Raw genomic sequence first — 26477 nt, 5'->3', positions numbered from 1 at the left:
CTGATACATGTTCACAGTTCCAACATGTCCTTCCCGACAAGCAATATTTCTTTGCTGAGAAACATATTAGGCCTCATTACGAGTTTGCCAGTCTGGTAACTACGGTACTGGTAAGCTTGCTGGTACTGTAGTTACCGGACTGGCAAAGTACGAGTTCTGCTCGCGGATGCCTTTGCACCCGGCAGGTCTGACCTGTCGTGCGTACTGGCACCCGCGAACAGTGCATGTCGAATGCACCTGCACCATTCACGAATGGTACCGGTGCATCCGGCTTCTCCATTCCCATTCGAGCCCTACAGGGCTCGAATGGGAATGGGGAAGAATATTTTCTGGCGCCCGGGAATGGGCGAGTACCGGGTCCGGCAAGGCCGTAATGACCCGGTAATTGCCCATTCCTGGGCGCCGGAAATAATCGCAAGTTTGGCAGCAGCCTGCCGGTTTTACCAGCAAGGCTACCGGCAAACTTGTAATGATGCCCATTATGACTTTCCGATGACAGTGGGCCTGATTACAGGTCCGGCGGTAACCCTGCCGGTGCTACCGTCGGGTTGCCACCAGACCTGACAAAAATTACCAGCGCCTGACTTCCCGTTGCCACCGGGCTACTCCAAGTCCAGTGGCCAGGAAGTCAGACGCCAGTAATTTTGTTAGTCCCATTCCCATGAAGTCCATTAGGACTCCATGGGGATGGGGACACAGGAACACTGGCACTATTAACAACGGTGCCGGTGGTCTGGTGAAAACTCTGCAAGCGGGTGCCATCCTGCACGACAGGTCCGATCCTGGCAGGCGGGATGGCCCCCGCCTGCAGAGTTGTAGTTTGTCGGTCCGGAACTGAAATAACAGTGCTGGTAGGCTTACCGGCACTGTTGTTTCCGGACCACCACTATTATAATGAGGCCCATTGGGCCTCATTACGAGTTTGGAGGCAGCCATGCCCTTACCAAGGTCTGACCAGACGTCCAGAGCGGGTCCCGCGAGGGGACCTCGTAATGAGGCGGTACGGGGTTAATGGCGCTGGCACCATTACCGGCGCCATTAACCCCTTACCGCCTCCCTTGTAATGAGGCCCATTGTCTTTCTAAGGACTGATCTTTGCTCCAAGGTGTGACTGAACTCACCATCAAAGCAGTATTTTAATATATTTTACATTTGAACGATAGCACCCTGACTCACTGGTCAGCTGGCTGCTTTTACAATAAAAAAACTCAATTAAAAAACCACTGCAGTTATAGATAGGATAAAGAACTTAAAAGAAATAAAATCCAATTTTTAAATAAATTAATAAATGGATAAAAGAAAGGAAAGCATATTCGGATGGATGACTGATCTATGAGAAGAGAAGAGTGCAACAGAAAAAAATGAGTTTATAGCTTTAAAAAATGATTAGTGGGGAAGCGAAATAACAATAAAAGGGAATTACAGACTATAGGAAGGCAGAATAGAACACCTGAATAGAACACGCAGATTGCCCAAATTTAGGAATAACAAGTCTGTGAATATCTACACTAGGAGTGGTTCCTGAAACCCTCTCCTCCCTAATTTATGAAATTGTTCTGCCCGATATCATGGGTCAACCATTGAAAGCATCTTCAAGAAGCAAGTCTTACAAAAATATGGAGCCATTGAAAGGATGTAAGAAGGAGTCTGATATGATCAAACTTACTGGCATGAAGAAAGGTCTTGCTGTTGAATGGAGGATGGATTTAAGAGGGTTTAAAGTAGAGGTTGGTAGCCCTATCAAAACAGCATTTCTACCATCCAGCCTGGATACCAATAGCAACTGCATGGATGTCCTACAGTCATATGAATTCACTTAAAGTTCCTTGTGAAGGATGTAGTGCTGGAGGAAAACATGAAAAAGGATGGGCGGGGACAGGCGCCACGACCGGACACCTAATTCCAAAATGATGGATCCCCTTCTTCAATCCTCAGCCTGGACAGCTAGCTGAAGGCACCCAGTAATCCGAACACTAGTGACTGAACGTAGGGAGAAGGCACGACATGGAGACCCTTGGTAATACCAATAATGAATCACAGGTACCTCCACTGTGGTCCATAGCGCACCAGTTAACACAGGGAAGAGGTATAAAAGGATGTAGGAGGTGAGCAAACGAGTGGGAGATGAGGAGACATTGTGAACATGTCTGAGGAGGGGAGGAGAAGGAGGAAGAAAGGGAATGAAAAGGAAAGTACTTGAGCAGGGAAAGAGGTGAGTGGAGGAAGGAGCTCTGAGAAGGGAAAGGGTGGTGTTTGTTAAGGCACATTTTATGGGAGTGGAGTAACAAGGAAAGAGGAGACGGAAGGTTTTGGAGGTATACAAAATTAGAGAGGAAGAAAAAGGAGCAGAAGACAAAAGCTGGAGGAGGGATAGAGAAGTTCTAGGAGCTGCATAAAGGAGACAGTCATCAGAGGTGGGTGGAAGAAGACAAGGCAAGCTGAAGGTGGACAGAGAAATCCAAAGTAAACAAACTACCTTGGCCAAGTCAATAGGAGCAAGGCTAGAGGGACGACTGAGAAGAAAGCAGCAGAACTAGTAAGACCTGGGCTTCAGTGCAATTAAGGGGCAAGTGCAAAGAAAGGTAAGGACCTTGTCGACCTGGTCCAGACATTGGCACAGCCACTGTCTAAAGACCAAGAGAAGAAGTGACAAAAATAATGACTAGGCTAGGTGGAATCCCTGTTCTGGATTTCTGGTAGAACCAGCACAACCACCAACTAGCGTAAGACAGATTGTTGTGGCCCCAGTGGGTGATTTTCAAGAAGCTCAGTCAGATGGGCTCACTGATGCAAGCTACTGCATTGCACTGGTTACTTGAGCAGTGTAGAAGCTTTATAAGATACCATGACATAAACCTTCAATACATATACAATAATGAATCTGCGTGTGCTTGTGACTTATGGGCAGGACTCTCTCTCAGTGACCCCACTTGGCTGTCTGCTGGGCAAAGCAATGGTGCCTGTGTGCCCACTAGACATAACCTGTGTCCCTACCAAGCTGGCATTGTGCCTCCAGCACACTGACCATACCTGGGTGATCGGTCAGTGAGCACATCATACCCACCTAACTGTCTGCTTGGCTCAGCTGCGTCTGTAGCACTTCCTTCAACAGGATGTCCACTGACCATAGCACAGCGGACCTCCCTGAGTGACATCTGGGCATGCAATAAAGATTGAGATGAAAATTAAGAAGAGAATCAGCACTGAAAGCTACAGCCCCAGACCTTGTCATCTATTATACTTACTACTTTAGCTACAATGATATATTCCCTCCAATGACAGTTCTGAAGTGGAAAGGCTCAAGGCCTCAAACCTATAGTGACTAGAAGACAGAAACAGCAGGAGTAACAGGAAAGAGCAGAGAAAGGGGGTAGGGGGAGAACGTACAACACACATCTAAAGGATTAAAAGCAGGGATTTGAATGGCATCACTAAGGAATTATTAAATTGCCAGATGCATTATAAACTGTTGTTTCCCTTTCGGCTTCAATTTGAAGTAAAATGATCAACATAGATGATAATCTCACGTCAAACAGTTGGAGAACAGAGACCACCCAACAGGTATACCGGAGGATCCATGATGCAAAATGGCAACTGGAGGTGGGGAAATATGAAGAATAGACAACAAGACGTCCCCACACCTGAGAATACATAGGCACTGAGGCTCTGAAGTGGTGTTCCAACTGCTCTTATGCTGACAGGATGATTCCTAGAGGACTGATTGTCTGAAATATTTTTTTGGGGTTGTTATGCCTCCCCTGTTTTTCTTCTGCATCTTCTCTTTCATTTATTAAGGTGGGGATCCTTGATAATTGTCTATGTTTCATGAGTTGAGGGAAAGATATGCAAGGACGGTTGAAGCTACTTCTCGAATGGAACGATTGGAAGTGGATGTTGTATCAAGAGTGCTCTACTGGCAATGGTATTGACACCTGGAGACACACTTTGTGCTGAAGCGCTCAGAATTTTACCAGCAGCATTTTATTGTCGAGTATGTTCTTGTGCATTCATTGTTTCATAAGCAAGGATGTAAGGCAGAGCAAAGCGTGCCTTTGGCCTTGGGTGTTTTCATGTGCCATGCTACTTTTAAGACTTCACAGAGGAAACGGATGAAAACTCTTTACTTTAGAAAGCTAATGGGGTTTGACCCTTGGGTGGAGATGTTACACTTGATGTTGAAAACCTTAGGGCTTATTACGAGTGAGCCGGACCAGAATTAAGGTGCTGGTAACAACGTTACCGGCACCTTTTCAGGACTGGCTCACTCCGTGTTTGCCGGTAGAGGCTGTGAACTACTGGCAGGCCTGACCTGCCGGTAGTTCAGGCCCCTACCAGCAGATAAATCACTGAAGCACTGGCCCCATTAACAATGGTGCCGGTGCTTCAGTGTTCCCATTCCCGTGGAGTCTTATGGGACTCCACAGGAATGGAAACTTACTGTTCTGCCGCTGCCCATTATATCCCGGTATTACCAGGATATCGGGCGTTGGAAACAGTAAGCCGTAGTCACCGGTACTACCAACGGCCTATGGGCAACCTCGTAATGAGGGCCAACTTGTCTCTGAAATGTACTGAAAACTCAGTCGCAGGTTTTTGTGGCTAACTGGGGTAGTGGTCTCATGATTAGGCTTGGTTAGATCCTTGTAGATTTGGAAAATCTATGCAGATTTATTTGTCGCCCCTACAATTCTCTGGAGGAAGTTCTTTTTGCGAATCATACCTCTTTGGTAGACTTGGGATGGATGATTAAACATTGCAGTAACCAACCCACAGCAAGACGTATGGTGAATGGAATGAAAATTTAGTATTTCTGACTATTTGGATGTATTGAATGGGAGTGCATGTTGTCCTAGCTCCTATTGCCCTCAATTTTGAATTCTTGATAAACACTGTGAGGAATAATAACTCATTCAAAGGCATCCTATTTGCAAAGCAAGAACGCAAAATGAGTATGTCTGCTGATGACAATTGAATCATTGCTTCATCCTCTACAATTGTTCCTACATCTGTTAAGCGAATTAGAAAAGTCACTACTGGGATTTAAAATCAATTGAACTAATTCTGAGACTCAGAGCCAGGAGCAGGTGAAAGAGGAAGCCCCATTCCAATGGGCAAGCATTAGATGCCCTGAGCCCCAGGTACCCAAAGACATTAATACTTTCTATGCTGAAAATTATCCCAGCCTCTGGGCTAAAATAAAATCAGACTTTTCAAAATGGGGTCTGTGTAAGAATTTCCTGGCTCAGGTACATTGAAAGCCTCAAGTTGAATTATTTCCCTAGACTTCTGTATTTAATCAATAATGCCATGTTTGATAGGCTGTACTGTCTGGTAAAGGTCATCCCCTCAGGTTAATAAGCCTGAGTGTAGTGAAGGCCTCTGATGCAGGCAGCGGGTTACTTTCTAGATCTCTTGAGAATTATTAACAAGAAGAACCCTGACTTTGGGGCTTACTTTAACAATTCACAAATGTGGGCCGAAAAGGACACTAAAACAACATGGGCACAGATGGTTCATTCATTTGTTGCAACACCAAATGACGTGATGGACCAAAAGATGTCATTCAACTGCAACAATATAATTGACCAAAAAACTTTTATGTTAGCAAGGTCACTGGAATGGCGATGCAGATTTGGGCTCACAACTATTCCTTTGCCTCTCACATCATCAATTCACTGGAATACTGCTTGTTTCACTGCATTTACGAGATGGAAGTACAGCGGCTAGGGAACACTTAGAGGCATGCTTGCATCAGGAACCATCAACACACTCCAACCATCTATAACAGATTTGGCAGTTTACAAAACAAGTTAAGCTCCAGATTTACTTTCAAATTCGACATTGGACGTTAACAAGCTAGGTATAAAGAGGTAGCATGCAGGGATCTGATTCAATATGAAAAATGTATCTGCTTTAATCAGGCTCCAAATACCCGATAACAGTTTTGGACAGGTTCCTCAAGGAAAAAGAATTAGAGTGCTGACCTCACGCAGTAGGGAATTATGAATACACATTAAGCTAAATACAAGACTTTGAAAATAGATTTGAACCAAGATTTCCTATACAAAAATCATCCTGCTATCACTATTTAAGTGAATGAATACTAAAATAGAAAATTCCACCACCTACTCATGCTAAAACGCATCCTAAAATCTTGCTTTTACCGCCAAAGAAATGCTGTGTTGGTTATTGCAAAGATAAGATCCTCACCAGACTACTGTAAAATTATCTAAACTCAGCTTCTGATAACAACTCGAGGATATCTGCAAAGAATCTAGAACCCTGCTTTCAAACTTACGTTTGGTCTGAAACAACAAGACCATTTCACATGGACACTAAAGTCCCTTCAGTGGCTCAATGTAAAAACGTGTGCGTGCCCTCAATATATTACGTGGCACACCCTGAGATATCTCTCACAGGCACTCCAGCACTACTAAGCAACAAGAAACACAGGTCTAGCAACCATGCTATTAGTCCTTCCACTCAGTGTACAAGGTTTGGGGCATATCACAGAGGCTCTGCTCTCTGTATCATGCTCCTACCTACGCAGAAGGAAAAGCAGACTTTCTAAAGGTGTGAAGTTCTGTAGGACCCTGAAAACACATCTCCTCCATCTTTTCTATGGACAAGACCATCTATTATTTCTGTTGATACCAGACTTTCCACCTCTTTGTGCTCAATGTACTGATCAGATGCCTCAATTGGTCATTGTGACTTGCTTGCCACATCATGTGTAAGTATCTAAGAACACATAGGCTTTCCGCTGTTGATTCACTATCCCACAAAAAGGTTTGCCTGGGGATCCAAACTCTTCCTGACTTGTGCTGAATCTCTGCTGAACTACCAACAATCCCCATAGGGGACCTACTCACATAGACCTTTGTTCAAACACATAAGACAATGCAATACAGTCATGGTTGAACAAGGGCCACATTTATTTACCATTTAAATGAATCAAACAATTTAAGTAGGATTGATTGGGACACCTTCATGTCATTAAAGAACAGTGTTCATGACCCAGACGTACTTCTCATGACCTGGAAACACTTTGCTTGCAACCAGCAACCTTTAGTTCTAACTAGGACAAGTATTGCTCCGTTCCGAGATCCAGCAAATTAAGGAACTTGTGAGGGCGGATCTGAGAGCTGCAGGACCCACTCATCACCATTCCCTGTGGGCAGGACAGCAGACCACATCCTCACCCACAACCAGGGGAAAGATATCACCAGGATTACAAATGATAAGATATGATATGGCATTTATAACGTGCCTATACACAAGTGTTTTAAGGTATCGACGAGGCAAGGGAGGGGAAACAGAGGGGAGACAGACAACGATCCTACTAGGCCAGGTAACATATAGATCGGGCAAGTGCAGGGGAGGGGGAAAGGGCAAAGTGCAAGGGGAAAGGGGTGGGGCAGTCCAGTACATAGGATAACAGTGAAATAAATAAAGACAATAATAAAAGTGCGGCCAGCAAGTGCAAGAGTAAGTGCAGACATCAGGCGTCAAGTGCTAGTAGGGGCTGTAGGGATGCTGAAACAGCCCCAGAGTGCAAGGGTTGCCAGGGGGGCAGTGCAGATGTGCAACTGGCGGGGAGGGGACCTGGGCCCGAGATCAGAGGGTAGCCAGGTAACCAGTGCAGTTTCAGGTTCAGCCAGGAGATCAGCAGGGGAGAGGAGGAGAGAAAGCCGAAGCAAAGAGGAAGGTCTTGAGGTGCTTCTGGAACCAGAGATGGTTCTCGTCAAGTTTCAGAGAGGCAGGGAGGCTGTTCCAGAGGGAGGCCCCAGCAGAAGAAAGAGATCTACCACCAACTCGCAGCTTGTAGAAGCGACTGACCTTGAGGGAGTTGGAAGTGGATGAGCGAAGAACTTGAGAAGGAAGATAGTTAGGAAGAGAAAGTTAAAGGTATTGAGCTCCCAGGCCCCAGAAGGCCTTGTGGACAATGCATAGGGTTTTGAACTTAATCCTCCCCACCACTGGGAGCCAGTGCAGAGATTTCAGTCCTGGAGATATACGATCCATGGGCTTAAGGCCAAGGACAAGTCTCACAGTTGAAGTTGGACGAGTTGCAGAGGACGGAGAGTAGAGGCAGGCAGATTTAGAAAGAGGCTGTTGCAGTAGTCCAGCATAGAGAGAACCAGAGCTCTGGAGACAGTGACCTTCTGGGGGAAGGAGAGGAAAGGAAGAATACCTCTGAGGCGGTGCAGCTGGTAGTGTGACTTTTTAGAGACGTCAGAGATGTGAGGAGAGAAGGAAAGTGTGGAGTTGAAGATGACTCCAAGGTTTTTAGCCTTACATGTGGGAGCAGAAAGAGGGCCAAGTGAGGCCAGCCAGAGACTGACAGTAAAGGAGGGAGCAGCTGTACCGATGAGGAGAATCTCAGTCTTACTGGCATTAAGGCAAAGATCATTGTGGGAACACCACTGGGCACACCACTCCTGGATGGTGGACAGACAGTCAGAGATGAGAGAAGGAGAAGAGGTGGTGGAAGGGAGCCTGAAAACGAGTTGAGTGTCATCCGCATAGCACTGAAAGTTGGGGCAGAGAGCGGCAATGCGGTGGGCAAGAAGTGCCAGGTATTGGTTGAACAGCCAGGGAGAGAGGTTAGACCCCTGGGGAACAACACCACAGTTAGAAATAGAGATAGAGGAGAGGAAGGACCCAAGTTGGACCTGGGAGGGTCGATCGGGGAGGAAGGAGGTCAGCCATGCCTGGGCCTGACCAGTGATACCCAGGTTATCACGGAGACAGTTGAGCAGGATCGCATGGTTGACCGTGTCAAAGGCAGAAGAGAGATCAATTAAGATGAGGACACATGGGGTGTTGGAATCAAGGTTGGATAGCAGGTCTTCAAGGATATTCAGCAGAGCAATTGCCATGCTTCTGGCAGCTCTGAAGCCAGACTGGTGGTCATGGAGACAACCAACAGATTCAATGTGAGGATTAAGCTGGGAGATGGCCAGCTTTTCCAGGAGTTTGCTAAGGAAGGGAGTGATGGAGATTGGACGATAGTTAGCCGGGCAGGAAGGGTCAGCAGAGGGTTTCTTAAGAAGAGGGTGCAAAGGGGAGTGCTTCAGGGGGAGAGGAAGACTCCAGTGGTGAAGGAGTGGTTGCAAAAATCAGGCAGAGGAGGAGCCAGGGTGTCAATGTGGTCCTTGATGGTTTTGGAGGAACAGGGGTGAACCTGTTTTGACAAGACTTTCCTAGATCAGACTTGTCTAGAAACCTCGTCTGAGGAGAACAGGGGAAAGGCAGAGAAGGAAGCAGGAGAGTTGGCCGAAAAAGGGCCATAGGAAGGGCAGGGAGTAGAGGGAGAAGGAGGAGAGGAAGAGACAGAGGGCAGGATATCCTGCGTTTTAGAGATGAAATGAGAAGACAGGGCCGTGCAGAGGGCCTGGGAGGGGACAGGAGAGGTAGAGACTGCAGCAGGATTGGCCAGCTCCTTGCAGATTTTAAAGAGTTTGGCTGAGTTGTTAAATGCCGCGGATATGAAGGCTTGGATGTGGGCTCTCTTCTTTTGTTGCGGACAGAGAGCCGGTTTTGCCTTTGGAGCAGGAGGCAGGCCAGTTTGTCAGAGGATGTACCGGAAGTGCGCCATTTCCTTTCAGCCACTCTGCACTTACGTTTAAGGGTGACGAGGTCTGAGTCGTACCAAGAGTTGCACTTGGCTTTGGGTTTCAAACGGATCCTCATGACAGGGGCAAGAACATTGAGAGTATCAGATATAGCAGAGTGGAGCATGGAAAGGGCTGTGTCAGGGTGTGTGTCTGCCAAGCGGAGCGGAGGTGGGATGAGAAATTGGCGGCGAAATCCTCAATGGACACACGCTTCATGGGTCGGGTAACCAAGAAGGTAGGTGGCAGTGCTGGAGTTGGTGTGGACTGAGGGGTGGAGATGGTGAGCTGGGAGGAAAGGAGAAAGTGATCACTCCAGGAGAGAGGAGTAGTGAGAGGCATCAAAAGGGGAAGGTCTGAAGAGATCATAACATCCAGAGTATGCCCTGCACAGTGAGTCGGGCCAGAGGGGAGAATAGAGAGAGAGTCGCAGAGGTCACGAAATCACCCACATTATGGCACTATGATGTAATCCAAAATATGTGGGCCCTCATCGATCCCTCCCCCCGCAACAATCCATAAACGCAAGAAGCATATTGAATCAATTGCTAGAACATGATGCTTCAAGTAACCTCTGTGGTGATCCACTCTTCATTTGCCTGTTCTACAGTTGGCAGGTAACAATGTAGATGAATGAAATCCAGTGAGCATGTGCAGAACGGAATGGCTACAGACAAAAGCTGCTTCCAAAACTATGCAGCAGAACAACTCTAAAGCAAGTGTTTCAAGATCCATAGAGTGTATCATTTAAATATGCCTCGGTTGTTGTAGGAAGTAGTACATGGCTCTGGTGACTTGGCACACTGTCCCAAATGGCACTAAACAAAAAGAACGTGTATATGGCCTGCAGTGAAAGGGCCACCTAAAAAGTACAAGCAAGCAATTGGGAAAATGGGAGAATAGCTGCTTCATGTTCAATTCATCATGCACCCCAATGTTGCCTCACCTCCGAAGTAGGAGCCGTCCGCCAGTTTGGTCTCCTTGTTGCCCTTGGTAAGGACGCTGACAACCCCGTGCTGGATAAAGTACATCTTGCGACCAATCGTCCCTTCTCGGATGATGTAATCCCCTGGCTGGAAGACCTCAAACCGCAACTTCGTCAGCATGGAGGTCACGAAGTTGGGGTCTGCGTTGGCAAAGAGCGGCATGGATGCCACAAGCTTCCTGCAGTTGAAGTTGACTATTTCCTGTAGAGTAGGGAAAGGAACAAAGAAAGCACAGTTAATGCATGGACATTTCATACTGGTCAGAAGTAGATAATGACTGCAGCAATTGGAGCAAGAGGAGGTTTAAGCGAGAAAGGAGTACTTGGGGGGGGGGGGTGGAAGTGTCACAAAGTGGATCATATTAAGTGAAGCCAAAGAATGATAGGCCCCTTACTAGAGAGGCAATCAGCGCCAGTACATTCATTGGAGAAAACGAGAGGCGGGAAAGTTGTCGGAAAATAGCTACATAGAGGCTTAATTAGATGAAAAGATCACACTTGGGACTGATTGCACCATTATAAAACACTTCCATGAATCAGTCCCTTGATGTGTTAGTAGCGGGAGTTCTTTGAGAATATTGGGTGGGTTTAGACTTGAGCTGGATTAGTTCCAAGATCGGGCACCATGTGCTGTCCCTGCGGAGGACATAGATTGTATCCCAGATGCAGCAGGAGAAGGGCACAGGAATCAGGGCAGCTCCTGGGTTCCAATGCCTTTTACCACACGGGAGGGAAGACGAGCAGTAATTCCTGCCGCCATGTTTGAGCGTGGTGGCGGTGTAGCATCATGTCATCCTTTCATCACGGGACTCCCCGCGAGCCTCCCGTGATGAGAGGGTGATTGGAATGTGATGACGGCGGGGGAGAATGTGGGCTTCAAACAGTTTTCCGTTACTGCCTCAGCTGTGGGGCCTGATCACATAGACTGAGCTTGCGATAATAATAAACATAAGTTATCTTTACGTAATTGTCTCCTCGCATGACTTGATCACTTCAAGTGGCGACGAGGATTAGTTCAGGCCCCACCGCCCCATTCATGACAGCGCTACTGCTAGCAGACATAATCTGCAATTACCTGCGGGATTTCTACATATCTGAACGAGCGTAGAGCAGGCCTCGCAGCCGCTTCGGAAGCTGTGGCTGGGCCGCTCCGCTCCAATGATCAGCTGCTACATGAGCGTATAGCAGGACACGCAGCTGTATATTAAGCTGTGGCCGCTTCGCTCCAACGGATTCCTACCTCTGCGTTAAATATCAAGTGAGTGCCGTGCTGATTCTGTCTGTGTCTCCTGCTCTTGTGGCGTGTTGTTTTCCTTCCGTGTGGAAACTATGACACACCCATTTCCTGCATCTGATACTACCATATTACATGTTATATAAGCGCAGAAATATACACAGGAACAAGCAGAAAATGCAATATTAACATTAGCACTGCATCAAGTCAATATATATCTGGTGCACTGTGTTATATGGACAAAAATATTGTGTGGAATGAGAGGAAGAGTCCTACTGATACTTTGAGTCATCTACTACTCCTTTGTAGTTTCTTCATTGTCACCATGTCCTTCAACAGTGTGCCACCACCGATGTTTTTTTGTCAGATGTTGGTGACCCAGTCATTCCATGGAAAAGGTGGAAAAAATCATTTGAACATTATGCCGGGGTGGTATGTGGTCAAAATTGTAGCGTGGAAAAAAGGAAATCTCTATTGATGCACTGTCTGGGCCCAGCAGGGCAGGAGAAATTTGAAGATCTTCCAGATTTGCCTTCTGATGAAGATATTGACCTCAATGAGTATGAACGTTCAGTGAAGAAAATGGGAAAACACTATGAAAGAAAACTGAGTACCATTTTGGAACGATATAAGTTTGGCAAAAGGACTCAAGGAGATAGTGAAAGTGTAGAACAATATATTACCAATTTGAGGAAATTAGCTAAAACATGCAATTTCAAATCCCAACTAGATGAGAGATTAAGAGACCAATTCATGTTGGAATGTAGGAGTAGTAAAGTAAGAGAGAGGTTATGGGCTGAAGATAATCCCAACTTAGACACAGTTTTACGTGTAGCCAAGGAAGTAGAGCACACTGAGAAATGCGTCAAGGAATTAGAAAGCAGAATGCAATATGTTGAAATTAAACATGAAAATTCGAGAGATAAAGACAATATGCTCACTTCATCCAAGAACAATGAGTGCATAGCTCTGGTGACAGAAAATGTCAACAGGAGATACAAATCAGAAAGGAATAGCAGATTAACTTACAATGATGATAGAAAAAAAAAATCAAGCCTTAGAATCAATAATAGTGATGTAAAAAGGAAGAGTCCATGCAGACGAGGAGATGATTCCAGAAGGAAGAATACCGGGAGATGTTTCAGATGTGATAGCACAGACCATTGGGCGGACAACCCAGAATGTCCCGCTCTAAAGATCATATGTGGTAAATGTAAGGGTAAGGGGCATTATGCCAGGTGTTGCAGGATGCAGAACACCTCTACTAATTGGATAGGAGATGATGGGTGTAGTGATGAAGATGGAGAAGAATGTGTGTTTGTTATAACAGACGAAGAAAATGAGCAAGAAATGGAAAGCCCCAAAGCTACAGTGTGTGTTGATGGAACCGACATGCAAATGATGATTGATTCAGGGGCCAAGTATACCCTAATACCACAGAGTCTATGGGACAAGAAGAAACACGAATACTTGCATGAACCAGACATAAAACCCAGAGCATATGGAGGTGTTAAAATAGATGTCATTGGATGGTTCTGGGGGGCACTCAAGTTCAAGGAAAGGAAGGCCAATGGGAAAATATACATAACTAAAGGAGGAAGAACACCTTTGTTGAGCTGGACTCACCAGAGCAAACTCAAGGTGAAATTAGATGCCGCATCTGATGAGTCAGTGTACTCAGTTGAAAGTGAGTTTGGGAGAATCCCAGAAATCAAAGAAATCACTAGTAATAGTAACATTATAAAGGACGTTTTCAGAAAAGATATTGGATGTCTGCGTGGATTTGTCCATAAGATCAACATGAAGCCAGGAAATACTCCTGTGGTGCAGAAGATGCGCAACATTCCACTTTCTATGAGGGAAGAAGTAAGAAAGGAGATCAAATTATTGGAGGATCAGAAGATCATTGAAAGAATAGACGCCAGTGAATGGGTTTCACCTTTGGTAGTGTTAAGAAAAAAATCTGGTAAACTGGGAATATGTGTGGACATGAGAGAATTAAATAAAAGTGTAATTCCAGACAGACATCCACTCCCTAATATACAAGAGATCGTGTCCACCATCGGACCTTCGAAATATTTTTCTACTCTTGATCTAACGTCGGCTTATCATCAAGTTAAATTGCATAAAGAATCAAAAAAGATGACAGCATTCATGACACCAGATGGATTATACCAATACAGAAGAATGCCTTTCGGGTTAGTGTCAGCTGCTTCAGTTTTTCAAAGGATTATGCACAATATGTTTGAGAATGAGGAAGGAATTGTGTGTTTTCAAGATGACATCTTAGTGCATGGCATTGATCAAAAGGTACATAATGAAAGGTTACACCGGGTGTATAAGAAATTATACGAAGCTGGAATGACTCTCAGTAGAGACAAATGTAACATTAATCGCAGTGAGATTGAATATCTGGGACATACAATATCTGCTGGAGGCATAAGGCCAAAGAAACAACTAGCTGATGCCATAGTGAACATGCCCAGACCCAAAACAAAGGAAGAAGTACGTACATTCATTGGGATGGCAGAGTATTATTCGAAGTTTATAAAGGATTTTGCTTTGCATACAGTCCCACTTCGTGAACTATTAAAAAAGAAAACATTTGAATGGAATGTAGAATGTGAAGAAGAATTTGAAAATATCAAGTCGGAATTGAACAAGGCACCATCGTTAAAGAATTTCAAGAATGGTATGAAGACTATAATTACAACAGATGCTAGCAACTTGGGCTTGGGCGCTGTTGTGACTCAAGAAGTTGACGGGAAATAAGTCTTAATTGCTTTTGCATCAAGGTTGTTAAAAGGTGCAGAGAAGTCATACGCTGCGATAGAGAAAGAAATTTTGGCAATCAAATGGGCAACAGAGAAATTCAGGAATTTCATATGGGGAGTGGAGGTGGAAATTCGCACTGACCATAAACCGTTAATACATGTTATTATGAATAAAGGATTGGATAATGTGTCGAACAGAATCAAGAGATGGGTCATACTCTTACAAGAATATAACTGTAAGGTACGATATGTGCCAGGAGTGAAAAATCGTGCTGATGATTGTCTGTCACGTCTCACTAACAACTCTGAGACAGACGATGAAAGTGAAATGAAATCAGAAATTATCTTGAATATAGAAACTCTGTCCATATCTAAAACTGAATAGGAAGAAGCAGAGAATAAAGATGAAGATATGGGTCGATTGAGACAAATTATTCAAAGCAGTGAGAACATTAGGAAGAGTAAGTTTGAAGAATGTAATCTCATGGAGTATTGGAGAGTTGCAGATGAACTCAATGTGATGAATGACAGAGTTATGAGAGGAGATCGAATAATTCCACCTGTGGCTCTACGACAAAAGATTATTGAATTGGGTCACGAAGGACATCAAGGAATAGTAAAGACCAAACAGAGAATACGTGATGATTATTGGTGGCCAGGATGCGATTTGCAGATGGAAAGAACCATCAGAGATTGTATCCTTTGTAACGAGAGTGACAGAGTGTGTGTGGGTGCAAAATACCCAATGGTAATAACGAGTATTCCAGGAAAAGTCTGGGATGAAGTAGGCATAGATATACTGGAGCCTATTTATTGTGATGGTAAGCAGAAATTTTGTTTAGTGGTCATTGATTTATTGACAAGATGGGTAGGAGTTTCAATTAAACCTAACATGAATGCAAGGATGATTATAGATTTCATGTGGGAAATATGTAGTAGAGAAGGTTTTCCGAGAAGCATATTAACGGACAACGGTGTCCAATTTAGATCCAAAGAAATGGAAATGTTCTGTACTGAAAACGCTATTGTGCATAAAAGGAGTGCAATATACCACCCACAAACGTATGGAGTAGTTGAGAGGTTTAACAAAATACTCAAGGACGCCATTCGTTGGGCCTGGGCTAATAATCTCAACTGGGAAGAAGCGGTAAAAGGAAAAATAATTGCTCACCGTTTCACGCCCCATAGTACTACTGGGTTATCTCCTTTTGAATTGAGTAGAGGACGTAGAGCAAACACCAAATTGTCTCCATCCTGGTTGGGGAGGGAGATGGTCCTTAGGAAAGACTTTGGAGAAGTAGTGGAGAATATTAGGAACAGACAGATAAGGAACAAAACAGCTAATGACAGTCATGTGAAAAAGGACAGTGGTAATGAAGATCTCAAGGTATGCAGTCTGGTGAGAATTAAACTACCCCCAGTGATGAGAGATGGACCCTGTAAATGGTCCAAGCCGGTGAGTGTGATTGAAGTTTACAAACATGCAGTGAGAGTACAGGATGGAAGAGTCTGGAATATGGAGAGGGTATGTGTGATCAAACCATGCAAAATTGTGATAACAAATGAGCTGATACATGAAGAGCAAGTAAGTTGTAAAGGGAATGAGAATGTGGAAGAGAATGATAGGCATGTGAGACCTATGTTGGATTGCATGGGGGAACGGGTGAGAATTACATCGAATAGGAATGCACTATCAAAGTTTTCCTTGCCAAGAGTAAAATCAGATCTGTCACGAGTGTCAAGAACAGGAAGGATAATCCGCAAACCGGAACATTTGGAAGACTATATTTAAGGGCATGGAAGATACTGAAGAACTCATTAGACTGTTTTAAATGACATTAAGTTAAGGAGGGGAGATGTGTAGCATCATGTCATCCTTTCATCACGGGACTCCCCACGAGCCTCCCGTGATGAGAGGGTGATTGGAATGTGATGACGGCGGGGAAGAATGCGGGCTTCAAACAGTTTTCCGTTACTGCCTCAGCTCTGGGGCCTGATCACATAGACTGAGCTCGCGATAATAATAAACATAAGTTATCTTTACGTAATTGTCTCCTCGCATGACTTGATCACTTCAGGCAGCCATCGCAAAGAATCCCTATGGATTGATTCGGTCTGATTCTTTCCCATGTCAAAATTGGATTCAGGCGGGATACTGTCAATTCCCCCTTCCTTCATTGAGCGGAGAAAAGCAGAGTGTGTTTCCTGCCCTGTGCCAGTGTGCCCGTTCCGTTAGCAGAAACCTGGCAAAAATAGGAAATGGTGTTAAAAAACAGACGCAGAGCTTGTGTCCATCCGTTTCTTACCATGCGTCCCCTTAGAGGCCTAAAACGAGGCTATTCGCTTTTCTGTGAACCTTCGTGTATTTCCTTCCATGATTTTCTTTAGAAGGTTTTTTTTAATTATGGTATAAATGTCTGAGTGGTATAAGTAGAAACGTTTTCTAGTGGGTTAATTGTCTAATTTGTAACTTGATTAAAAGGCATAGACGGTGTTGCATTAATGCAAATAATGCGCTATTTTATTGAGCTGCATTAGTAATGTATTTTGAGAATAAGGATTCTGATGGCAGGATTGAGGGGCTCAGTTAGAGGGGTGGATTAAGTATTGGTGCGTAGGGTGGGGGAAGTGGAGGGTGCCAATGTTGTGGGAAGCCAAGCAAGAGAGGCGGGGCACCCTGCTATCCTTTTTGTTTTACTGCCAGAAGGGGCCAGAGCATGTGGTGAAGAATCAAAAAAGAAGAGGCAGGATGCACTAAAAGGCATGATGACCCTTAGGCAGCCCTCAACTAAATGTATATGCGCGGTTAAAAGGCTGCATGTGGGCTTTGCACCACTGATTAAGAAACAACAGGCGAGGCAGGGGCACTGCTGTCCTACTTCTTGGTGCCCCCGCCTCTCTGTTTCTTCTAATCAGAAGTGCCGACCCGAACCAGCAGATCCTTAACCATGCAGCCCTTTAACTGAAAAGGCTGCCTGAGGGGGGATGGCACTTCTGGGGCTAGACAGGGGGAGCACAGGAACACTTTTTGGCGACTACCAGGGCTCTGCCCCAGCTAGCTCCAGCCCACTTGACATCCTGGGTAAATGACCCTTGAGCTCTGTCTACACTCAGGTTGCTTCTGCTTTCTGCCTTATCCACACAACATTTCTAAGGCTGGAAAGACCCCACCTCCACAAGGCTCCGACGAAGTTGCGATCCAGGGTGATGCATTCATAGATGGGTGTGTAATCATGCGATCAATGCACATGCAGTGGCAGGAGTGCATGGGGCCCACGCTACGTGGATGATTTACAGTGAGGTTCTTCTGTTAAAATGGTTCTGAAGGAAAGTCATTGGTGTGCAGGGGGCGTTGGTAGTAGGGCAAGAGTGAATAGTAGATGTGTTATTTACGCTTTGCCCTCATTAAAACTCCATTGGGCAGTAAAGCCTGCCTCCTTTTCTGAACCAAAACGTCTTTCATGCAGCTGTCCAATGAAGAACTATGCAAAGCAGGCAGCACCCATGCTGAAAGCATGTGCAAACAGCCGGAAGCAGGGGGTGCACTGCTCATGTGTGGTGAAAAGGGATGGAACTTCTCAACTTTCTAATGATAGGCAGGAACTCTCAGATGTCTGGTGAGCAGTGAACAGTGTTTTAGGGTGTTGGGAGCTCAGTGAGGGTTCTCTTCAGGGTGTTGGGAGCTCAGTGAGGGTTCTCTTCAGGGTGTTGGGAGCTCAGTGAGGGTTCTCGTCAGGGTGTTGGGAGCTCAGTGAGGGTTCTCTTCAGACCTTTTAGGACCAATGGGCACTCCCCCAACTGTGTCTGGGACCAAAGTTGATACGGACTCAACCTTGCTTAACAAAATGTACCTTATTATCCAAGCCTGGATGGCCTCTCATGGCCTCTTTCTTAACGATGAAAAGCCAGAGCTTCTCACTGGCTCTAGAGTAAGACTAAACAAATTAAGCAACCAGTTTAAATCATTCAATATTGACGGCATCAATATTAAAGTATCTAAGGAGGTAAAAATCCTTGGCTTTTACCTTGACTCAGCCTTAAACCTGAACAGACAAGTCAATTGCACAGCCTCTGCCACGGTATACACTTGTAAACGAATGAATGCTCGCAAACCATTCCTCTCGGCAGCAAGTTGCACCACCTTGACGAGGGCATTCATTTTATCTAAATTAGACTATTGCAACGCCTTATACATAGGGTCGAGTAAATACAATGTGAATAAACTGCAAATATTGCAAAATAATCCACTAAGAACTGTATTAAACATTCCCAGAACGCAGCACATCTCATCTGTCAGACGTAACACTAAATGGCTATCAGTTAAGGACAGAATCAACTTCAAATCATTAACCCTGACCCACAAATTTGTATTTTGTTTATTTGTATTTTGTTTATTTGTAACGCGCACCATCCGGCCCGGAGGCATCAGGGCGCAATTTAGACATGGTTACATAAGCATACAATTAAATATATTCAAAGCATTGAACAGTACAAAGTATACAAAGGCATACAGCAATATACATATTTACAGAAGGTAGATTAGCGCAGGAGTTTCACAGGGCTGGCCCGGACATCAAGGCTGGTTGGAGAGCCAGGATTTGGTTTTAGCTTTGAAGGCACTAAAGCTAAATGCCTCTCCAGATGCCTCTCCAGTTCAACCCCCAAATATTTAGCAGACAAATTCACCAAAAACACATTGGAACGACCTTGAGGTGCCCAGATACAAGCTTCAGAAAGCAGAGGGAAACAGCTTTCCTGTACTGGCAGCCAAACTGTGGAACTCCCTGCCTGTAGCCTTAAGATCAGAACCGTCCTTCCACAGTTTTAGAAAAAAGGCTAAAACATTGCTCTTCTCGCACAATGTATAATCATGTATTATGCTATCTTTGTAAATACCTGTACTGTAATCCTGCAAATGTGTAGTGTGATGTAATGCATTAATCATAATGTAAATAACCTCCTGTATATGCTTCATCTGTATCTCTGCTCCACGCTTACATGTAACTTTGCAACGCGCCCAGTACCCCTGGGTAAGGTGCGCTATATAAATAAATAAACAAAGTGAGAGACTTTCTAAAGTGTCTGACAACAGGAGGGGTGTCTCAGTAGGAATCTGATGGCTTGTAAGGTGTCTTCTTAGGTGTCTGAAGATAACTGGCAGCTTGTCTTTTTTGTACTGGTTAGTAAGTTGTGGCTGTCGGTGGGGGCTTGGGACCAGGGAGGCACATTAGGCCTCCTTAGGTGTCTGAGTACACCTTACAAGTGTCGACTTAGATCAGATGACTCGGTGAGTTAAATGCTCACTGCTGACATAGGTGTGTTGAAACACCAAATTTCACCCTCCCGTGGTAATTACATGCAGCACCACTGAGTTTGGAAATAGCATGACCTGTTAATGTAAGTATGGGATTTATGTATGGAATTTATATGAAAATTAACAAGGGGTGTCCTTGGAGTCCCTCTGCCAGACATTAGTCCTGGTTACGAGAGACTTACCCAGAGTCTTTAGCTCACTATCTTTCACAGAGAAGAAATATCCCAAACATATCAGTCTTTGTCCTGTCCTGGGGCAGTCCAGCATCTAAATGCTGGGCAATTCTCCTCTGAACAAGAGTACCAACAGCAACCCCAGACACGTGTTTTACGTCTGGTTGGACCTCATCAGTAGGGTGGAGCTGTGCCTCTCTAAGAATAGCGAGCAAGGGGTCCACGTCTGGATTTCCCTAGTAACTTAAGGTGAGACCCAAAGTTACTTAAATATGCAAATTACTCTTGTTCAGGGGAGAATTGCCTAGCATTTCGATGGTGGACTGCCCCAGGGCAGGACAAAGACTGATATGTTTGGGATATTTCTTCTATGTGAAAGATAGTGAGCTAAAAACTCTGGGTAAGTCTCTCGTAACCAAGACTAATGTCTGGCAGAGGGACTCCCAGGACCCCCCTTGTTAATTTGCGATTTATATGGTACAATTCTGCCCGGGAAGTAACAAAGCACTGTCTATAGGCCAAGCACTCAGTGAGTTAAAAGCAAATTGCAGGGGCATGATCACAATTTAGGGGTTTCCAGCGGTAGCATCTACTACCACTGGCAGCCCTTTTTCTACTCATGTACTGTACCTGTGACCCCTGGTCACAGCGGCTGTGCCAGTAGCCAAAGAAAGCAGTGCCAAAACAGATCTGTTTCAACCCGCTGTGTTTTGCTCCATGAAAGATGTATGGCCTGAAATAAATCAATTTGGTTTGGACGCTAAGTTTCTGCTGTCCCATTAATTCTTTTCATGATGATTTACTTGTGCAAAGGGGAACCACGAGGACAGGCATTTCATACATGTGAAATACATCCATTGACGAAAGTAAACCAGTTTCCACAATCACGTCTGGTATTGCATCTTTGGAATTATTATAATGGTGGGAGGTGAGCTAATCTGCATACATTGTGTGGGCACATGTGGTATTTCCATATTTGCAGATTGCTGAAGTGTGCCTTGCATGTAACAATGTATTACAAACTTTGCACCGCACCTGTCTGTGCTCTTTTAAAATGTACAGTAATGACCTCCTTTATGACACTACCTGCAAAGGGATGGAGATGGCTCATTGAGCTAAGGCCTTGCTGCTAGTAATTGTTCATCCTGCGGCTTGTCACAGTTTTAAATCCCAGCAGTCTTGACTCAGCTTTTCATCTTTCTATTATTGATAAATTGAGCACCATTAAGTTGGATAACATTAAGAGCTGTTATTTACAATGCTACAAAATCGTTGCAAGCACTATATAGAAAATAAGAGAATGAATCATGCGTGTTTCATATAACAAACAGCACAGAAATAATGCAATGCTGGTATGAAGAAAAAGATGGGAAGGCGGGAAATATGGTCTACTGGCTAAAATGAAGGCCGTGAAGCCAAGATAAAAGGGCTCACTTCTCAGCTTATCCCTTTCCCCAAATTGTGTGCTTCCGGGCAAATCTCTTTCCTACAAAAGCCCTAATCTTCCTAAACAGCTTCAATTAGATCACCTTGAAGAGATTAATTTTGGATTTCAATATATAAAACAAAGGTGCTCAATCATTTACAGCTCGTGCCATTGCCGCACACCTCACCACACCACCCAATATTCGGCCATCCCTATCATTTTCCACCTCTTCACATCATTGGCCAGTTTTTGACATTCCTGCCCATGGAACCTTTTGTCCTAAATCTTCCACTGTTGGCAATGCAGAGCATGCCCAGCGGCACAAGGCTGTGCGTGTGCAAATGAGTCTACATTTGGAATATGATGCCAGCACCTGGGCCTTTGAGGCTTTACCTTAATTGGATGACTATGCTGACATAGGCTATAAATAGCATAATATGGTAGCGTTCGGCTGTGCTTTGCATATGCTAGCGATACCCATCATATGTGGCTTAAAGTGGAATAGAATAGCAGTACCTGGGGTGCAGGGCTGCATTTAGCATACTATGGCAGCGTTTGGGCACGTGATGCTTTATTTAACATATTATGATGACCATACCTGGCATGTGATGCTTGACTGGCGTATACAAATAGTTTTCGTTGACTGCTAAATGCGCCCTTGATGTGACCTCATTGTGACAAACTGGATTTTGCCTTGGAAAGTACAAGGATCAGTAGGTGCTAAAATGCCCACTCAGCCCTCACAGGCCTACAAACCAAAAGTCAACACAATCACAAATGCAAAACAGCTACAGTTAAGAGATGTATCTCCTTTGGCCTTTGTGGTTATGTGGTCTGAGGGAATGCTATACTCTCAAGTGGTGTGTGAATGTGATTCAGCAGTGACCCAAACAGCAAAGCATCACTGTTCAAAATAATGAGAATGTCCAATCTAGGTTCTATAAAAATAGATATGCTTTCATAAAACACACCAACTACAAAATAACTAACTAGAGAAACACTACACAAAAACCCACCCCTGAGTAAAAAACACAGAATAAGCAAAGATAGCACAATGCAGCACTCTTAAGTAATGAATCAGGGGTGTCAGGCAAGTCAAAAGCACAATGTTCTTGTAAACAGCTATGCTTCTTGAAGATATGAAGGAATTTAGTGACCTAACCTGTCTCTAGTGCCACAACCAGACCAAGGGGGTAGTTAAGAGTCAGTAGTACCGTCTTGGTTGCTTGGCGATTCGACAGTGTCGAACCAGGTTTCGGGCTGTTGTGCAAGTGAGTCAAGCAAGTTTCGAGGACTGTGTCATCGTTGATTCAAGCATTGAGCTCAAGAGTTCGAAGACGGCTCTCGAGCAATGCAGGCCGGACTGTGTACCAGAGTCGGTTCAAAGTCGAACCGGTTTTAGACAAGTGTACCTGGTTAGGATCGATGAGTGATGCCCAACCAGTGCGCATCAAGATCCAATATGGGTTCAAAGAGGTGACCTCGATATTCTAGTATGCGGTTCAGTGAGGCAGCGGATCGAGGTTGAGCGGGATCGAGTCATTTGTTAACAGCAGGGAGGGAGTCTGTGATTGACATCCCAGCAGGTTGTATCGAGAGCTGGAAAAGAGCAGTTGATTCGACCCAGCTATGTGACAGGCTCCGTGAGGTACAAGGTGGGATTGAGGTGATTCGATCCGTGCTGGCACGTTGGGTTGAAGAGGTCGAGTAAAGCATCAGCATGTTTCCAGGCAGCGAGCAGCTGTGGAGCCAGGTTGAGGCAGAAGTATGTTGCAGTTCGAAACAGTGTTTGATTAGGTGCGGATCGTGAGGGCCACGAGTGTCGGTTCGACTGTCTAGGTGAAGGCGACGAAGCTGGTGACTGGATGCATGGATAGGTTCGAGTAATTTGAGACAGAGTTCGGAGATCACTATTCGAAGAAATGCCCCAGGGCCTGGTCAACTGTGGATGAAGATCAGCAACGATGCTGCTGGCAGTTGGATAGCGGTTCATAGGCTACAGCTGCAACGAGGTGCTTCTGGTTCAAACCAAGACAACAGCGCACTTAACTGGCACAGTGTGGCAGAAAACTTCTTTAAACACGTGGCACAGTGGTTCAAGATGGTAGAGAGCCAGAGGCAGCTCTGACGTGTCCTTTACGTTTGAAGGCATCGAATCGTGGTTCAAAGTAGTTTGACTGCAGAACACAGGATTCCTGGCTGGCTTTGTCTTTGGGTTGCTGTGAGTCCCAATCCAGAGGCTCAAGGATACGTTTTGGCCCTTGGCCTCACTCTCCCAAGCACTAGGGAGACTGGTTGACAACTGCAGGAGTCCTAAAATGTGGTGAGGTCCTGGGTACTGTTATAATGGGCAGAGAGGCAGGTCATTTTCCAGCTTCAGGTCATCCCCAAAGGTCCCTGAGGATGGTTAGGGGACAGAGCTCACCTCTACCATAGACTCTCATTCTTCACCTCACTGGTGGAGGACTTTGGAGAGATCAACTCTCCCAACAGAGGTCCATGGAAATCTTGAAAGGTGGAAGTCGAAAAGTTGATTCCAAGATAATTCCAACATGATTCAAAGTGGTTGGAGACCCCTTCATTTAAAGGTAAAGGTCTGCAGGTGAATGGAATAAAGTTAGCCTACTTTAGTGGTCCAATCCCTGCCCTTGAAAGAAGTGGACTTTACTCTTCTGACATCACACTCAAAGTGCTTTGCTCTGGAGAAAGTGGAGGGGACAGGAAGGAGAGGAAGAGGCAGAGAGAAACAAGGCGGTGAAAGTCTTCCTCCATGGTACGGAGCCCTCCTGTCTACTCTAACCCAGCCCACTTCCTTTCTCACTACGATCAAAGGCCCTTTGAAATGCAGAACCCTAGTGTGCCTTTTGTGAATGGGTGTGCCCTTTGGTTTGATTTGTATTAATTATTACAATGATGTGGGCAATTCCAACTCTGAAAGGATAATCTGCTGATCATATTCCCCTTTCATAGGCTCCACATCAAAAGCATAGTGCGTATCTGTGCCTTGCTGCATCAGTATCCTGATTCAGGTCACAGGGGTCCTTTTGACAGCTACAGTGACAGCCAAGTTTCTGCAGCGTAGGAGCTGTATTTTAGATATACAACCCTGTTCCATAATCCTATCATTATGAGTTTACCTCCTGCAAGCAGAATAATCTTAAAATATAGGCCAGACCTGAGTTATGGTATTCTCACAATTATTAAAGCCACAGCAATTTGATATCACACACTTACCACCCCATTCTCAGCTGTGGAAGGATTATGTTTATTCTCACCAGACAGGCTAGACCTTGCCACTCCTGTCAGGACTGCATCCTGGGCAGATTGCATCTGTGTGCTCCATTGTAAGGCTAGGTAACTCCCTTCCCCAGAAGATAGCCACTCCACAAGAAGCTGACCTGGGAACAGGAACCAAAGGGCACGCCCATTCACAAAAGGCATATGCGGAACAATTGAACAGCGCTGTGCTATGTGAGAATACTCCCATCAGCTTAATCTAAACAGACAAGTCTTAAGTTTCTTCCTGAACAGTGCAGTAACGCTAAATGCCCTAAGATCGGGTGGAATGGCATTCCAAGCTCTCGGGGCTGCAAGTATAAAAGCACACTTCTGCATCTGCATGAGCTTACATGCAGGTATTTTAAGCTGCTTCAAATGGTTGGATCTGATGGTCCTGGAGCAATCATTATTGACCAACACTTCCCTTAGGTATAAGGGGCTAACCCCAGCCAGGCATTTGTGTGTAATCAAGAGAAGATGATATTGAATTCTGGCCTCAATTGGAAACCAGTGCAGTTTGTGCCTGACTTGAGGCACATGGTCCCTCTTCCTTAGGCCCGTCATCACTCTCACGGCGCTATTTCAAAGGTTTGCAGTCTAGTTCTGTCTGTCTTTGCGATGCCCACGAGCAGATTACAATAGTCCATTTTTGATCCTATAGTCGCTCTGGCTAGTGTTTCACAAAAGATTTGGGAGATAAATGGGTGAGTCTGTGCTAGCAATTTGATGTGATAGGCAGTTGAGGAGACTAAACTGCTCTCATGGGCCTGCATATTCAAGTTCTTATACAAATAGGCTTCTAACATTGTCACATTATCTTTCATTTTTATATCACATCCTGCTATTTTAAGGCTGGAATATTCCTTGCCCATCTTCTTTAGTTTGGCTGTTGTGCCTTTCATCCTCAATTCTATTTTCTGTTTATTGAAAGCCAGAACTGTGGATAAGCTTATATATTCTATTAACTAACTCTTCATCCTCTGAGTGATTGCCAATCAGTGGGATGACACACTGCGTGTAATCCGCAGTTAGTGAAACCAATTTTGTTCTTTTCTAGGAGGTCAAAGAAGGGGACTGTAAAGATATTATAAAGAGCGGGGGATAAACAGGCCCCTGTGGTACCCCATACTCCAGCACCAGTGGTTCTGCCTCTGCTTTTTTGGTACACACTCTAAACAAGCGGTTATTCAAGGAGGAACTAATCCACAGGGCTGCGTTGTCAGCAAAGCTTGCCACATCCTTTAGCCTGGTGACCAACAGCTTGTGGTCCACCAGGTCAAAAGCCGCTGATAAGTCAAGAAGCATGAGCATAGCAGTTTGCCCTCTATCCATGATTTGAAGTAGTCTGGACTTTAGGTCGGGCAGGGCCGTTTCCGTCCCATGCCTTTGCCAGAATCCCAAATGCCATTTATTAAGGATCCCATGGTCCTTCAAGTGCATCGAGATCTGCTCATAGGCAACACAATCTAAGATCTTCAATAGAAACAAGGTGTTTGTTATTGGTCGGTAATTAGTTAGTACTGTTGAACTTAAGCCTGGCTTTTTTAACATTGGGGTGATCCATGCTTTTTAAAGTTTTGTTGGAACATAATTCTCCCTAATGAGGCAATAACAAACTTACAAAGGAAACCAATCAGTGTGCCAGAGCATGCCTTAATAATCATGATGCTACATG

General features: G+C 44.9%; 1 protein-coding gene across 1 annotated transcript in view; it reads right to left on the bottom strand.

Annotated features, from left to right (window-relative positions):
* The window catches only part of HCN4 (hyperpolarization activated cyclic nucleotide gated potassium channel 4), a 1084393-nt gene that overhangs the window by 74412 nt on the left and 983504 nt on the right, over positions 1-26477 (bottom strand). Inside the window, exon 6 of the mRNA XM_069624604.1 lies at positions 10564-10804. Coding sequence (XP_069480705.1) covers positions 10564-10804 — 241 coding nt within the window. The remainder of the gene's footprint in view (positions 1-10563; positions 10805-26477) is intronic.

The sequence above is a fragment of the Ambystoma mexicanum genome, chromosome 11 (genome assembly GCF_040938575.1).
Source record: "Ambystoma mexicanum isolate Mex_15411 chromosome 11, UKY_AmexF1_1, whole genome shotgun sequence".
Taxonomy (NCBI): Eukaryota; Metazoa; Chordata; class Amphibia; order Caudata; family Ambystomatidae; genus Ambystoma; species Ambystoma mexicanum.
Note: the sequence above shows the minus strand (reverse complement) of the source record. Positions and strands in the feature narration are given on the sequence as shown.